We start from the raw sequence: 16,989 nt of genomic DNA on the forward strand, positions 1-16,989 counted from the left end.
GTGAGAAGCGACCAGCTGCGGAGGCTATATCGTCTCGGTGTTGCGCTGTGGATCAAACCGAGCGGATCCCTGATTTCAATGCTTTAACGGTGCTTCTACCCGGCTGCCCAGAAAGAAACAGAGGGATCGAAGCCTGAGCAGAGAAAAGGGGGGCAATAAACCAGCGAAGGAAAGAAAAAGGATTTGCAATTGAAGTTTCATTCATTCGTCTAATTATTGCGCTTTCTTCCGTGGATCCCGGTACCGATACTCTATCAAGCTGTGTTCTCTGACCATGGGATGTACTCTGAGCGCAGAGGAGAGGGCGGCTCTGGATCGGAGCAAAGCCATCGAGAAAAACCTGAAGGAGGACGGCCTCACCGCGGCCAAAGATGTTAAACTGCTGCTGCTCGGTAAGAGACTTGGCTTTAATGCTCTTCTCTTCGGCTGGTAGCGCCAGGGCTGAGAAATGAGACCCTGGGGCCGTGGGAAGGTGTGGTGTGTGTGCGTGTGCGCGCGCGTGTGGGTGGGTGTGGGTTGGTGGTGGAAATAAAGAAAGAAAAGACAAACTGTCGACGTCTGTCACAAACTATATTCAACAACAAGAACAAAGATGCGTTATGATTTTTTATTGTGCATTTGAAGGAACCCTTCCTTCCTATTGCATCATTTTGAAGCCACCTGCTTGAATAACGGCAGATGGTCCAAATGTTTTAACGCGCAATCAGTCAGTGGGTCGGTAAAAGATGACATCTACACCAGAGATGTTGGCTGCAGATGGAAGCCAAGGCGAAAAAATGGCAGCATGCAGCAGTGGAGGGCCCCGCACAGGCAGCTCTGCTTCATTGGTTTGGGATTGATTCATTGATTCTTTGCGCGAAATTAACCTCGAGTGTTTAATCTGTTTGACTCTGTTGCAAGATGGAGGATGGAAGAGGCTGAGGAAGAAAGGCTTCAGCCACTTTGTCCATCTCTTTCATCTCCACCCGCTGCTGCTGTGCTGTGCACATACCTCCCTGCCTCTCTCTCTCTTCCCTACCTACCCCTCCTCTCTGACAGTCTATCTCCATCTTTCTGTCAAACACACACACACACACACACACACACACACACCCTGTTTATATTGTCTTCTTGTCTCTTATCCCTCAGGGGCCGGAGAGTCAGGGAAAAGCACCATCGTCAAACAGATGAAGTAAGTCTTTCATAACCACGGTCTAATAAACCTATAGTGTGCATGTGTGTCCTTTTTCTTATGCCCCCCCCCCCCCCCCCCACACACACACACACTCTCACACACAGACACACACACACACACACACACACAGGTGCTGCACTGTTGACAGCCTAGTGTAACATTTTTATCTGATGCAAAAATGGATCCAGATTTAATGTTTAGCTACTAAAAAAACCACAATTTTAGAAACATATGATTGGTCTGGAGTTTCCAAGTTTGTGCATCTGCAAAAGGACGATTGTATCGTTTCACGGTTGCAGGATGAATCATTGGTTACGGTTATGTTCAGACAGATGCAGTGGGTTTTCTCACCCACTGCAGTGACTGGGTAAGTTATGCATTCACTGTCCATTTTAAAAGCACTGAACTGTTGTTTTTTTTTTTTTACTGTTAAATCCTGTAATAATACATTGTAGGAGGATTAGTTTTTGTAGACACCAGGGAAATGCTGCTACCTGTTACCTTGGTTGAATGATAATGTTCCCACACAAATGACTACCATCATTATATAATCGTGATATTTTATTGAGCTTAAACACTTTATCCATTAGCGATGGGGCTGACTGACTCTAAAGTAAGAACTATTCTGATTTTATTCTGTAGTGGGGTTTTTTTTTTAAGCTCTCAAATTATTTACTTGTTGATTTTTTTCCTGGTGGGAGTGGTTGGGATGAGGCTTATAGGCCATCATGGACCAGTAGCCGAAAACTGAAACGAGAAACTGAGTGCGACAATCTTTGACCCGAAATGTGACGTAGCCGTTTTATTTCTGTAATATTTTTACTGAAACATTGTTTTACCCTGTTGGATGTGCTTTTGCCTGTGAAGGCTTACACAGTTACCAGATGTGAGTCCAGTGTAGCTGTGGCACATCTGGATTTCTCCTGTTGAGATTTAGGGCTGAGTTCAGGGGCTTAAAGTAAAGATTTCTTTCTCCTGTGGACTCACAACAATGTGCGTAATGATCCTTCTATCAGGACTTATCTGTGGCAGCCTTATTATACTCCTAATGCTGTTTTTGTGTTTGCAGCGTCGCTGCAATAATCCTATAAAGCACCTACAGGATTTACTATAGTTCCTCTTTAAGGCTGGCTGCACATGGGCTGCCCCCCGTCCTTTTCTTTCAAATCTGTAATCCCATTATGACATATGGTTTTCCATCAGTCTTCTCCGCTGGTGTATTTTAGCCGATAATAGGCTTGCTTTGGTTGTGCATGCATGGCGACGCATCACATGACGGACACGAGTGGATCCAGATGAGCCTGTTGCTCAGCTGTTAATGGTCCTTCCAGCAATGGACCAGTCCTCCCAGTGGGTTCACTGGAGTCGTTGTATGCATTGGACTGATGTAATTCGTGCACTTATAAAACCTGGCGTTAATCCATTTAGGTCTGAGTCTGTTGGTTTAATAGATTTATGTAGACGGTGCCGACAAGGTTGTTACTTTATATCCTTTATTACGTAAGACAGCGTGGATGTTTTTGACTTCTGCTCATCAATCGACACGATTTCCTGACAAAAAGGAGCCAGTTATTGCTCTTCACATCAGTCCTGCCACCTCCATGTGTCTGCTGTCTGGTTACAGTCTGCAAGAATGGATGTCATGTTAAAACTATTCTTGGTTTTATCCACTACGCTCTATACTCTTATCAGGGTTCGTTCTATTTGCGGGTATCGAGCAGCGTGATGCAGCGGGACCACATCAGAGGCATTTTCAAAGTGCCAGTAATGGACTACTGTATAAATTGTAAAATTAGAGCATTTGTGTTTCTTTATAAACGATGTAAAACTTTTTTTTCCAAAGTGGCGGTCAGCGCCCTGTGAGGGAAGCCTTTTAGATGCTCTAGTGTTTCCTGAACCGTCAGAGAGGAAACTCCTCGCTGCATTTTCTTTCACAGTGTGCTTTCAACATCGGGGCGTGCCCGAGTGACCTGCTGCTGTTAGTGGACTGCTTTCTTCGCACAGGGAGGACGAGTGGATTAGATTAAGGTTTAGATTTAACGGCGTGTCCACTGAGCTGCGGCGTATCCGTGTGGCAGCTGCGTGTGTGTGATCTCAATGATTGGAAGTAGGGAGTCTATTATAGCAGCACTTTGTATAATACAGCATAGACACAATAGTGTGCACTGTGCACGGGTGAAGTCGTTTAGGTCTGTGCCCGTTCTCCTTTAGAATGCAGATTATTGCTTTCCGATGTGATGCAGCGATAACGTCTCTGAGGGGAACGCAGGTGCTCGTCGTTGGTGCGTGTTAGCGATAGTGGATTAAGTACAGCAGTGTGTGGATGACTAAGCTCTGATGGTGTGAAGCTACAGCATGGTCCACTGTAGGACTGCACTTCTGAGACAGTAAAGAGGAAGCAGGATGACGAACTGAGGAAGAACATGTTTGACTGTGCAGAGATGGGGAACTGGTTTCAGAATCATGTGAATGACTGGATTGTGTGCGTTTTTGCATAAGTACGTACACGATGTTATCTCGTGTGTAATGTTTGGGCTGCAAACTCGAGGGACCTGGTCATGTGTTAACAGCATATTACTGTGTGTGTGTGTGTGCGTGCACGAGGAGACACCATCTGTTTATAGGGCCTGTGTGTGTTTAGATGTGTGCAAATGTTCTCTCGCTGCCCAGCTGGCAAACTGACCTCTCCAGCAGCGTTCACTGTGAGCATGTGAGAAAACTAATTTAATGTCGGGATATTTTCATATCATCAAACAGGAGCGAGGAAGAAGCCGCCGTCAGGCAAAGTGAGGAGGATATTAGAGGTTGTTCCCAGCGATGTGATTAAGTACAGCCCTCTGTCCTGTCAGAGTGGCTGTGAGTAGGCTGCACTCTGCCCTGAAAGGCTTTGCTTTGGGGGCTGCTCCTGGAAGGGCAAACTCCAGAGATGGGTGTAAGCGTACCAGGAAATGGATTAATTATTTCTGGAGATGGAAGATTTATATTTTATAGGTTTGCCTAATGACCTAGCAGCAGTTAAAGGATAAAATAGCAAAATCGTTGCTGAAACAAGTGGAATTTCCAGCTTCCAGTTTCAAATCATAGCGTTCAAGATCCAAACACTGCTGTTTTATAGCTGACACGCTGCGCTCGTGGACTTGGTGCATGTCACGGCCGCTTAATGCATTTTACAATGCTACCATAGCCTTTATTTATTTTTGTAAACCATGTTTTTGGCCCTCAGGTACGCAGATGTTTGAAATGACTCAAAGGGTGAGGTGTTACCAGCATGCTTGTATTTTGGTCCTTGCGTAGTCGTAAAGCCTCAGTTTAGCTGAGCTGTCATGCTTATCACACATTCTAATCACACATTGGTCTGTAAAAAGAAAAGTCATAAAGGAGGCATTCATGACATCTTTTGACACGTTATTAAATGTCTGTGTAATTTCTCTTTCAATAACTGACAGAATACAACACATGCAAGCCAAGACTGTTAAACACATCATGAGTTCAATGCACTTCATAGTCACAGAGTAACAGAGGAGGCCTGCATTGCTCACTTAATAAAGATGTCGTTGAGTAACTGACTTTTACCCAAACAGGGCAGGGACGCTCGTTTCATCATCCCTGCTTAGGAACGTTTAAAGCGGTGGGAATGTTAAGCTCGGGATCGCGACGTGCTCAAACAAACCAACATCAGTGATTATTGGTTTTTGGTGTTTTTCTGTGGAGATTTATGCAGTAAAATGGTTATTCTGAAGTACTTCATTCAACATGAAATATCAGCTTTCAATTTTGTATTGATTTAAACTGACGTGAAGAAAATTGTGAACCAAACTTATATGAATTCATAAATCTTTATCCAGTTATTTTGATTAGAGTGTGTTTTAGCATCAAAGCAATTTAGTCAGTTATTCTCCTCGTGTGTGTGTGTGTGTTCCTGTCTAGCTATCTTTGTGAGGACCAACAGTCACTTGTGAGGACACACTCACCGGTCCTCACAAGTTTGAAGACCTTTTTGAGGCTCAAAATGTGGTTTTAGTGTCAGGGTTACAGTTAGGTTTAGGGTCAGGCATTCATTTGTAATGGTTAGGGTGAGGGGCTGGGGAAACCATTATGTCAATGAAGGTCCTCACTAAGATAGCTAAACAGGCTTGTGTGTGTGACATACAATGCCTCCTTTTCTGTATTTCCCTCTCGTCTTTATCTCTGGCTTTCTCAGTCTGTGTATATGTGCGCTTGTGTCTTGCTGACACGATCGGAGGCGACCGGCCGAAGGGAGAACAAACGGCGTCCGTCCCTCGCGGCTGCGCTGCTTCCCACAGGCTGTTCCCACCGTGTGTGTGGTTTCTCTCTCTAGAACACAAGATAATTGGGTTTAAGCCTCAGAAGAGGAGAATAGAAGGGGGAAGGGAAGCAAAACTGAGGAAAAAAGGTGGTGGTGTTTTGCTCAGAGAGGCAAAGGAGCGTTATAGATGGAAGGAGGCAGAATTTAATGAAGGCAAAAATACCCAGCACATAGAAACGGGGCAAAGAATTGCAGTCTGCAAACAGGGGATAGAAAAGACTGAAATTACAGGAGAAAATAGGAAGTGTGACAGTGATGGAAACAAGGATGAAGTAGGAGAACAAGAAAGGAAAGAGGGAAGAACACAAAGAGCGAGGAGGAGAGTCCCAGGGACAACACGCTGAAGCAGTGAGGCACGAGAATTCAATTTCTTCTTTCTCAAAGGACAGAAAAGTGTTGTGGGAGTGTGAAAGGAAACAGGATAGGAGAGACGAGGGTGCAGCGATATATGAGGAGGGAGGATGAATGTGAATCAGACTGGGAAGGTAAGAGGAGGAAGATGAAGACATTTTGAGCTACAGAGGAGAGATCGGCAAGTGAAACAACATGTTCTAACTTATTCAGCAAGCTAGAAGAAGTAACAAAGAGAGTCAAGGACAAAGAGCAAAGAGCACTTCTCTCCTGGACTCTGCTCTCCTTGATAATTATTAGCTGCCTTTTTCTGAGACGCTCAGACTCCAGCAGAGGAACTGGGCTGCAGAGAGCAGGGGCAGCTCGTGCTGGCACCAACTCCAGTGTGGCACGGAGAGGCCGTCTACAACTGGTCGTCCAAAACGGTCCGTCAGCTAGATAGTCATCCTTCATTGGCCAAATGTAGCCATGGGCGTGCTCTTTACTGGAATGATTTGATTGGTCGCTTCAGTGAGCCATGAACTAACAGCAGGGGTCATCATAGCTGTGCGTGCGTGCGTGTGTGATGCCCTTTTTGTTTAGTGTCTCAATCAGATCTGCATGTTGTAAATAGTCAAATTTGAACTCGGCTATCACAACCTTATCGGTGCATGCACACCGAGACACGTACTTCTTATCCCAGGGGAAGAAACTTCGGCACTTCCTTTTTTCGTCTCCTCCCTCGAACTCACCTCGTTCACAGTAATCTTCAGTTGTTCTTGTTTCCACGCTGTAAGTCAGTCTTTACAAACTGATACTTAAATATCAGACCTTTAAAATTGATCAGTTCCACTTGGAAATCACAAGAAGTACAACACTTACATTATGGAAATATCAAAGGCAAACCTCCCAGAAAGGCCGTGGGAAATTTCCAGGAAATTGTTGGAAGAAGTCTCTTTGTGACTGTTGAAGGCCTTTGAAAAAAATCTCTTTCCTGCAGGAATGATGACATCAAAGCTGATTTTGTACTTGATTTGTTATGTATCCTATTACCTGAATGACTGTTAACATCACTCAACTAGCTTTTAATATTGATGGTCTTTACCATAGACTGCAGGCGAGGACAGCACACGAATCACTGATTTTAGTTCAATCAGACTAACGTCTTGTTTTGTCTGTTTGTGTTAGCAACATGTTTCTCTGATCGCTCGTGAAACCAAATCTGCGCCACAAGAATCTTCCAAAATAAAATGAGTGAAAAAGGTGCCTTGTTCTACTCGGTGTCTGCTGCGGGGTGTTTATGTGAGCATCCAGTAGTTAATTGGTATAAAATCAACTGGTGACATTAAAAACTAGTGATCTTTATAAAAGAGCTCTTCATAAAATCCCTCTTGTTGCCCCGTGCAGACAGAGATCTTGGTAAAGTCACACATTTTTTCCCCTTTTTTTTATTTGGTTGTTTTTATCTGCAGCTAATCGTGCAGCAGCTTTATTACTCGGGTAACACAACAGGCTCTTTGAATATGCTGCAAATCTTTCTGCGTTTATTGTCCTACCTGTCCTCCATTTCATTTTAATTATATTAAAGTCAATGCGTACACATACAAAAATATTCCCCTCTAGTCCTTCTTCATCCTTCTTGTTCCTGGGATCTGCTGGAGCCACTCCCCCATCTTGGGAGTCACTGGGACCACTGTTTCCTTCACCCTCCACAACTTCTCCAGCTCTTCTCTGAGCCCTTGATATTTGTCCAGCTTCTGTGTTCCTTCTTCCTGATGTTGCTGTCATTCAGTATTACTACGTCCATCACTACGGCCGTCTTCCTCTGGTTGTCCACCACTACTTTGGTTAGCCACAGTCCGACAGGACCTTAGCTCGGTCATTCTCCACCACCCTAGGGGCGTCTCCCATTTTGACCTCGGGACTTCCAGGCCGGCCACTTGGTTATGGCGTTCCATGTATGCCTTGCCTGCTAGCATCTTGCACCCTGCTGTTATGTGCTGGATTGTCTCTGGAGCATCTTTACACAGCCTGCACCTGGGGTCTTGCCTGGTGTGATAGACCCCAGCCTCTATGCATCTTGTGCTCAGAGCTTGTTCTTGTGCTGCCATGATTAGTGCCTCTGTGCTGTCTTTCAGTCCAGCTTTGTCCAGCCACTGGTAGGATTTCTGGATATCAGCCACCTCCTCTATCTGCCGGTGGTACATACCGTGCAGGGGCCTGTCCTTCCATGATGGTTCCTCCTCTCCCTCCTCTTCTTCAGATTTCTGCAGCCTGAGGTATTCACTGAGCACACGGTCAGTTGTGTCCATCTACCTGATGTACTCATGGATGTTTGTTGTCTAAACCTGGACAGTGGTTCCTGCATTCACTAGTCCCCGGCCTCCTTCCTTTCGCTTAGCGTACAGCCTCAGGGTGCTGGACTTGGGGTGAAACCCTCCATGCATGGTCAGGAGCTTCCTTGTCTTGTAGCTTCTATCTCATCCTTTATGATCCCAGCAGGGTACCTGATCACAGGCAGGGCGTCAGTGTTCATTGCCCAGATCTGGTTCTTCCCATTCAGCTGACTCCTCAGGTCTTACTCTCTGCAGGTACTTGGTGGTTGCAGCTTTTCTAGCGGCCTCTTCGTGGTTCCCATTTGCCTGCGGGATCCCCAGGTACCTGTAGCTGTCCTCTATGTCTGCAATGTTGCCTTCTGGTAGTCCAATCCCCTCAGTTCTGACTACCTTCCCTCTCTTTGTTAGCGTCCAACTACACTTCTCCAGTCTGAATGATATTCCAGTGACATTGCTGTAGATCCTTGTGATGTAAATGAGTGAATCGATGTCTCGTTCACTCCTGGCATACAGCTTGATGTCATCCATGTGGAGGAGGTGGCTGATGATGTTTGGCAGGAGCTTCCATGTGGTTCTGAGACAGGTCATTGGGCAGAAGTTGGACCGGTCCCTTCCTCCATTAGCAGCTGGTTCACACACATAGACATGGTTCACACGTGCACACACACACACAAACACACGCATATATATATATATATATATATATGTATATATATATATGTGTGTGTGTGTGTGTGTGTGTGTATTTGTGTGTGTGTGTGTGTGTGTGTGTGTGTGTGTGCACGTATATATACACACACATATACGTATATCATCATTTGTATAAAGCCAGGTCATTTGATCATTTGTATAAAGCCAGGTCATTATGACTGTGTGTGTGGTCTGTGCGCTAATCAGGGCTTCTTATAAGAAACAAAGGTCTTTTGTTATAGGGAATTGTGTGTGTGTGTGTGTGTGTGTGTGTGTGTGTGTGTGTGTGTGTGTGTGTGTGTGTGTGTGTGCAGTTACACACACTTGAAAGTTTCTTTTTCTTGGTGCTTTTGTTTGTGTTGCTTTGTGGTTGTGTGACTTTTTTTCCGTGTGTGTTAGAGCTATTTGGCAGATTTCATGTCAGTTCAGTGCACTACGAGACAATGGAGTCTTGTTACAATGACCACACTCAGCTGATATAAAGTCAGCTGAGTGTGACTGTGGCTGTGTAGCTGAAAGAGTGTCTGGTTAAATGCATGTTTGTATTTTTGGATTTGTATCATAGCTAACTCAGAGCAGACATACGCAGCAATACAAAAAATTTAACTATTCCCATGGCACTGTAAACTGTAACATATACAAGGTTTATTTTTGATTCAGTTTAAGTATGTTGCAGTATGAAGTATGTTGCATTAAATTGTAAAACATTTTACTTTTTTTCTTTCATGTTTGCTTTACTAAAAAAGTACAAAGTGATAAAGAAAAACTTGATAATGAGTATATAGCTGTGCATATATACGTACAACAGCAGTCAGCTAATTAATTATCCAAAATATTCATCTGGTTAAAATAAGTGAAGCGTCACAGTTTTAGACTCCGTTTTTGCACAGACGCCATCTCCAGGTTGAGTCGTGATGTTTGGATACGTATCATTAACGCGAACAATTTAAACTTCTGCTCCCACTGGAAGAACCAAAGTCACTTAAAGCTCGCTTAGCATTGTGTTTATCTACTGAAATGATTGAAATAAAGAGACTTTTTGAAATAAGAAGACAAACAGCAGCAGTATTTTGCTGTCTCTGTCAGGCCTGTCTGGGGTTCAGGTGTGCCTATTTTCTTTTCATTTGTTTCTACTGGATCGGCCTGTCGTTTGCTCCCTCAGTAAGTCATTAATATTGACACAGGAGAGGACAGGTAACCTGAATAATTACATTTTCATTTATGAAGAGGTGAGCTACTGTCACTGATGACACACTAGCAGCAGTAGTGACACAGCATGCTCAGAAGGGAGTTCTGTTCGACCAAAGTCCTCATCCAGACCAAAACCATACTGTCCCTGCTGCGAGAATAAGGAGCATTTCCTGAACGCTTGTATAGAGTTTAAGAAACTGACCACCGACCAGATGGTGAGGTGGTTAACTGATGCACAGCGGTGCTGGAAATGTGGAAGAACTCACCAGCCGGAGGTTTGCACCCTCAAACGACCTTGTAATACCTACAGAGAGCAACACCTGACTGTACTGCATGATGCGGTCCGGCATTCATTCTGATGCTTCATTCTGATGGCTCAGAATGAAGCATCATTTTATCACAAGCTGTTCGACGTTTAAACCTCACCCCAGAGTCTGAGACACTTACCCTGCGGACTGTCCACCAAGAGGTAGTGCAGTTTCGTGGCGCCTCAGTTTCCTTCCAAGTGTCCTCCCCCTACAAACCTGGGGAGAAGTATCATATACAAAAGGCATTCACCGCCGATGCCCTTGGTCTCTCAGAACATTCCTATCCGGTGAGGATTCTCCAACGCCGCTATAAACACCTGCTTGACTTACCTCTGCCTTTGGTAGACCATGTTCAACCTCTGCTGCTTATCGGCTCTGACATGCCTCATCTCATGGCACCTACAGAACCAGTTCATCTGGGCCTGACAGGGGGACCCATCGCTGTCCATACCAAGCTTGGTTGGTCGCTCCAAGGTCCCATCAGTATCGACCAAACTCCTGCAACTGAGCAGCAGTGCCTGTTCACAGCAACAGTTGTGCCAACCAGTGAGCTTTTCAGGAATGTTGAGCGTCTCTGTCAGATTGATACGCTGCCTTATGTGAGCGAGAAGCAGGTAACCCGATCGAAGCAAGATCAGCAAGCTCTAAACCTACTCCAGACACCCACCATCAGGGTCACTGTCGATGGGACACAGAGGTATGCCACACCACTGCTTCGTCGCGCCAACTCCGCCATGCTTCAAACTCCTATGGAAGCAGTTTTGCCAAGTCTGCGCAGTACAGAGAGGAGACTTGTCAAAGACCCACAACGCGCCGAAGTATATTGTCAGGAGAGTCAGAAGCTAGAGAAGATGGGCTATGTAGCCGTGGTGCCACATGAGATAGCTAGAACCACTGCAGAATCCTGGTTTATACCTCACCACATGGTGCGACACGGACAGGATCGTCTTTAACTGCTCTTTCCAGTACAAAGGGAAGTCCCTCAACTCTATTCTCCTCCCTGGACCTGCCCTAGGTCCATCTTTGCTAGGAGTTCTTGTTCGGTTTTGACAGTATCCAGTTGCTGTGATTGGCGACATCAAAGGTATGTTCCACCAGGCACGCCTTTTGCCAGCAAACAAACCAGTGCTGCGCTTCCTCTGGCGGGACATGAAGAGGAATGAAGAGCCGAAGATCTATGAATGGCAAGTGCTACCATGCCTCCACAGCACCCACTCCCAAGAGGAAGCTAAGGCCCTAGTCGACAGTCTGCGCCAGCTGCTCCACACCGGGGGCTTTGAGATACGTCAATGGGCCAGCAACATCCCTGCTGTCATTGAACATCTTCCATCCAATGTCAGATCTGAGAGTAGTGACCTATGGCTCTCTCAGTCTAGCACAGACCATTGGGAGCCAACTCTGGGATTGACATGGGATTACCTTCGTGACTCCTTCAAATACAGACATCGACTTGGGGAGAGAACTGAACCCACACTGAGGAACGTCTACAAAACACTTGCGTGACAGTACGATCCGCTAGGTTATATAGTACCGTTCACCACACAGGCCAAGACTCTGGTACAGGATCTTTGGAAGGAGCAGCTCCGCTGGGACGACCCGATCCAGCCACCTAGCCTTCGTGACAGATGGCTTGCCTGGGAAAGGGAGATTCCTGATCTTATCCAAATGGAAATCCCCAGATGTTATGCACCAGTGTCTGCTGATTCATCTGCTTCAAGTAGAGATCTTCACATCTTTTGCAACACTTCCAAGAGAGCATATGGGTCTGTCGCTTACCTGCAGAGAGATGGGAATACCTGGAGATATGTGGATAGCGTGAATAACCCTGATGATGACATTACCAGGGGCAAGACCTTGAAGGAGCTGTCACGACCACACCGGTGGCACCAAGGCCCTGAGTTTTTACGTCAATCCGAGGAGCATTGGCCGACCAGCCCACCAGCATATCCAGAGCCAGAGGATGGTGAGCTGAAGAAATCATATTTCTGTGGACAGGTTAGGGTTAACTCCTGCCCTCGACTTCCTGAAATCAGCATGTTCTCCACCTGGAAGGATCTCATGAAGACAACAGCGCGGTCCCTACATGGGGCGGCTGACCCAAACTCAAGCTCGCCCAGTGAAGCAGACGATTACATCAAAGCTGAGAAACTCCTCCTGATGAAGGCCCAGTCAGAGTCATTCCCAGAGGAGGCCAAGGCACTCAAGTCTGGCAGACCATTGCCAACCAACAGCCGTTAGAACTCCTTATCACCCGAATATGATAAGGATACGGAACTGGTGGAAGGTTACGAAGAGTTGAGCAGCTGGAGCTAGACACCTTCCACCCGATCATACAACAGGGAGTGCAGAATTATTAGGCAAATGAGTATTTTGTCCACATCATCCTCTTCATGCATGTTGTCTCACTCCAAGCTGTATAGGCTCGAAAGCCTACTACCAATTAAGCATATTAGGTGATGTGCATCTCTGTAATGAGAAAGGGTGTGGTCTAATGACATCAACACCCTATATCAGGTGTGCATAATTATTAGGCAACTTCCTTTCCTTTGGCAAAATGGGTCAAAAGAAGGACTTGACAGGCTCAGAAAAGTCAAAAATAGTGAGATATCTTGCAGAGGGATGCAGCAGTCTCAAAATTGCAAAGCTTCTGAAGCGTGATCATCGAACAATCAAGCGTTTCATTCAAAATAGTCAACAGGGTCGCAAGAAGCGTGTGGAAAAACCAAGGCGCAAAATAACTGCCCATGAACTGAGAAAAGTCAAGCGTGCAGCTGCCAAGATGCCACTTGCCACCAGTTTGGCCATATTTCAGAGCTGCAACATCACTGGAGTGCCCAAAAGCACAAGGTGTGCAATACTCAGAGACATGGCCAAGGTAAGAAAGGCTGAAAGACGACCACCACTGAACAAGACACACAAGCTGAAACGTCAAGACTGGGCCAAGAAATATCTCAAGACTGGTTTTTCTAAGGTTTTATGGACTGATGAAATGAGAGTGAGTCTTGATGGGCCAGATGGATGGGCCCGTGGCTGGATTGGTAAAGGGCAGAGAGCTCCAGTCCGACTCAGACGCCAGCAAGGTGGAGGTGGAGTACTGGTTTGGGCTGGTATCATCAAAGATGAGCTTGTGGGGCCTTTTCGGGTCGAGGATGGAGTCAAGCTCAACTCCCAGTCCTACTGCCAGTTTCTGGAAGACACCTTCTTCAAGCAGTGGTACAGGAAGAAGTCTGCATCCTTCAAGAAAAACATGATTTTCATGCAGGACAATGCTCCATCACACGCGTCCAAGTACTCCACAGCGTGGCTGGCAAGAAAGGGTATAAAAGAAGAAAAACTAATGACATGGCCTCCTTGTTCACCTGATCTGAACCCCATTGAGAACCTGTGGTCCATCATCAAATGTGAGATTTACAAGGAGGGAAAACAGTACACCTCTCTGAACAGTGTCTGGGAGGCTGTGGTTGCTGCTGCACGCAATGTTGATGGTGAACAGATCAAAACACTGACAGAATCCATGGATGGCAGGCTTTTGAGTGTCCTTGCAAAGAAAGGTGGCTATATTGGTCGCTGATTTGTTTTTGTTTTGTTTTTGAATGTCAGAAATGTATATTTGTGAATGTGGAGATGTTATATTGGTTTCACTGGTAAAAATAAATAATTGAAATGGGTATATATTTGTTTTTTGTTAAGTTGCCTAATAATTATGCACAGTAATAGTCACCTGCACACACAGATATCCCCCTAAAATAGCTAAAACTAAAAACAAACTAAAAACTACTTCCAAAAACATTCAGCTTTGATATTAATTAGTTTTCTGGGTTCATTGAGAACATGGTTGTTGTTCAATAATAAAATTATTCCTCAAAAATACAACTTGCCTAATAATTCTGCACTCCCTGTAGACCCAAAAAAAAAAATCCTCTGACTAAGCTCATCATCCAGGATTTTGATGAGACCCTCCTTCATCCTGGACCAGAGAGAGTGTTGGCTGAACTGCGTTGCCGGTTCTGGATCCTCCGGGGGAGGGAAGCAGTCAGACGGTATCAGAGGGACTGCAGGCAGTGTCAGGCTTGGCGTGCCAATCCTTCCATCCCAAAGATGGCAGATCTACCACCAGCTCGTCTGCGTCTGTATAAACCATCCTTTTATTCAACTGGAGTCGATTGTTTTGGACCCTTTACTGTGAAAATTGGACGTCGAACAGAGAAGCGTTGGGGCATAGTCTTCAAGTGCATGACGACCCGTTGTGTGCATCTAGACCTCCTCGAGAGCCTTGACACTGACTCCTTTCTGATGTCGTTAAGGTGCTTTATTGCCAGAAGAGGCAAACCTTTTAAGCTCCTGTGTGACAACGGGACAAATTTTGTCAGTGGAGCCCGAGAGCTACATGAGGCCTTTGAGACCATGGTGCCTCAGTTGAAGGAGCGTTTGGCAGAGTAGCAGATTGCTTTCCGTTTCAACACCCCCCAGTGCTCCTCACTTCGGTGGCGCCTGGGAGAGAGAGGTCAGGTGCGTGAAAACTGCTCTTTAGGTCGTACTCAAGGAGCAGACGGTCCCTGAAACTGTGCTTCGTACAGTCCTTGTGGAAGTGGAAGGTATCGTAAATGCTAAGCCTCTCGGCTATGTCTGATCAGACATAGCAGATCCAGACCCCATCACACCTAACATCCTGCTGATGGGACGCTATGATGCATCACTCCCTGAAGTGGTTTACGATCCCAGTAACCTTATCGGGAGTCGCAGATGGAGACATAGTCAAGTTCTTGTCAACCACTTCTGGTCCCGATTCATCCGTCACTACCTGCCTATCCTGCAAGAGAGACAGAAGTGGCAGAAGGATGCGGAGTACCTCAAACCGGACCAAGTGGTGCTCATAGTTGATCCTCAGCTCCCAAGAGCTTTATGGCCTGTTGGTAAGGTGACGACTACTTACCCTGGAGCTGATGGACTCATCCAGGCTGCTGCCGTTAAGGTCAAAGATCAAACGTGTATTCAACCAGTAGCCCGCTTGGTCTCACTCCCTATGCTTGAAGATGATTATAAGGATCCACGTACCTGAGTGGCCTTTCTACCTCGGATTCGATGGTCTGTGCAGACAGTCGGGGGCGGCTGTGTTAGAAAGCCCAATTTTTGCACGTTGTTTGCTTGGTTGAAGTGTTGTGGTTTGTTTATTGATAGTGTTTGCGCTGTGGAAATTGATATGTCCTACGTCATTGAACTCACCATATCATTGCTGACGCTCCTTGAATGCACCACTCTGTGCCATGTGCTGCTAGTCTGCCTTTGTAGCTGCTGATAGCCAGCATTGCTCCTTGTGTCCTCTCATCAGCATCTCGTGGGTTTTGGTTTATTGCTGTATGTGAATGCCAGAAGGTGGGTTCTGTTTACATGATGTTGTGTATGTCAGATGCTATTGTGTGTATTTGTTCCCTCGTGACTATGCTAATATTATTCTATGCTAATACGCTAATACGCTATGTAAGCTACTAAGTTAGTTAATGCTAATTATTAATTCTTGTGTAATTGTTGAAGTTGTTATAGATGTGAGTGTTGAATACAGTTCCTTGTGCCATCTCTGTGCTAGAATTATGTCTGGGCATGTTGAATATTTTATGTGTGCTGTACTGATAGGTGCTTTATGTATCGTTACTACAGACCACAGCTGAATAAATCTCCTAAACTTGGAAGCTGCCTCCGTGTTCTTTAACCGGAACACACCCACCATACCTTGCTGCTCTAAATCACCTAAACTCCTGGAGACAACATTCTCTCCATTTTACAGCATGTGTCAGATGTAAGCATAAAAGTAGCCCAGGTTGTGTTTCCACTGAAAACTTTAGTTACATAACTGTGTATTTAACACTTTAACAAAAACTAAACTAACAGGAGCCAGCACAATGTGTAATACAACTGACATTTCTTCTACTTGAGCTGTGTCTTGGGTCGAGCTTTTAACCGGCTGTTTAAAGGCCTGCGTGTGGGTAAAGCTGCTTTAGAATAGAATAGAATTCAACTTTATTGTCATTGCACATGCACGGGTACAGGGCAACGAAATGCAGTTTGCATCCATCCAGAAGTGCTTTAGTGATATAGATATATTACAATATATATTAGCAATAATATAGATATGTGAGTATATTACAGAAATGGGTCTATTATGGTATGTTATAATGTACACGGTATGAAGTATGTTGTGAATATTCTATAACTATAGGTATGTACAGGCTGTAATGAGTACAAGCTATGTACAGGCTATGAACAGGATATAAATATGAAAAACTATACAGAATATGAAATAAATAACTTTACAGAAATCTGAGATATACAGCTATACAGAAATGGGAACTATGCAAGTTGTAAACAGTTGTAGGATTAAAGATTATCGAATGTACAGAATGATTATTTACACAGAGCTATACAGTAGTGCAGTTAAGATAGCTGCCTGCTTTGAGCTGTCAGGCTATTACAGAGGCCCACACCTGATTCTGCCCCGAGGTCACTTCCTGTGCCTTGCCCCTGGTCTTTCTCACAGCTTTCCTGTCTTCTCACTACTGTCCCATCAAAGAAAGGCTAAAAGCAGTGCAGTGGCAGAAGTAATATCCATTCACCGTTTGCTCTTCCTGTCATATATAG

General features: G+C 45.2%; 1 protein-coding gene and 1 long non-coding RNA gene across 3 annotated transcripts in view; one reads left to right on the forward strand and one right to left on the reverse strand.

The window, feature by feature from the left end:
* Window positions 1–274: 274 nt before the first annotated feature.
* LOC120735282 (guanine nucleotide-binding protein G(o) subunit alpha) overlaps window positions 275–16,989 on the forward strand; it is a 98,446-nt gene continuing 81,731 nt past the window's right edge. For both annotated transcript variants that reach the window (XM_040034579.1, XM_040034587.1), the window contains exons 1-2: window positions 275–392; window positions 1,129–1,171. In XM_040034579.1, the coding sequence (XP_039890513.1) occupies window positions 275–392; window positions 1,129–1,171 (161 nt within the window). The remainder of the gene's footprint in view (window positions 393–1,128; window positions 1,172–16,989) is intronic.
* Window positions 15,905–16,989, reverse strand: part of LOC120735294 — a 23,146-nt gene continuing 22,061 nt past the window's right edge. Inside the window, exon 3 of the long non-coding RNA XR_005696215.1 lies at window positions 15,905–15,919. This is a non-coding gene — a long non-coding RNA (uncharacterized LOC120735294). The remainder of the gene's footprint in view (window positions 15,920–16,989) is intronic.

This window comes from Simochromis diagramma, unplaced genomic scaffold (assembly GCF_900408965.1).
Source record: "Simochromis diagramma unplaced genomic scaffold, fSimDia1.1 OVJJ01000333.1, whole genome shotgun sequence".
In the NCBI taxonomy this organism is placed as follows: Eukaryota; Metazoa; Chordata; class Actinopteri; order Cichliformes; family Cichlidae; genus Simochromis; species Simochromis diagramma.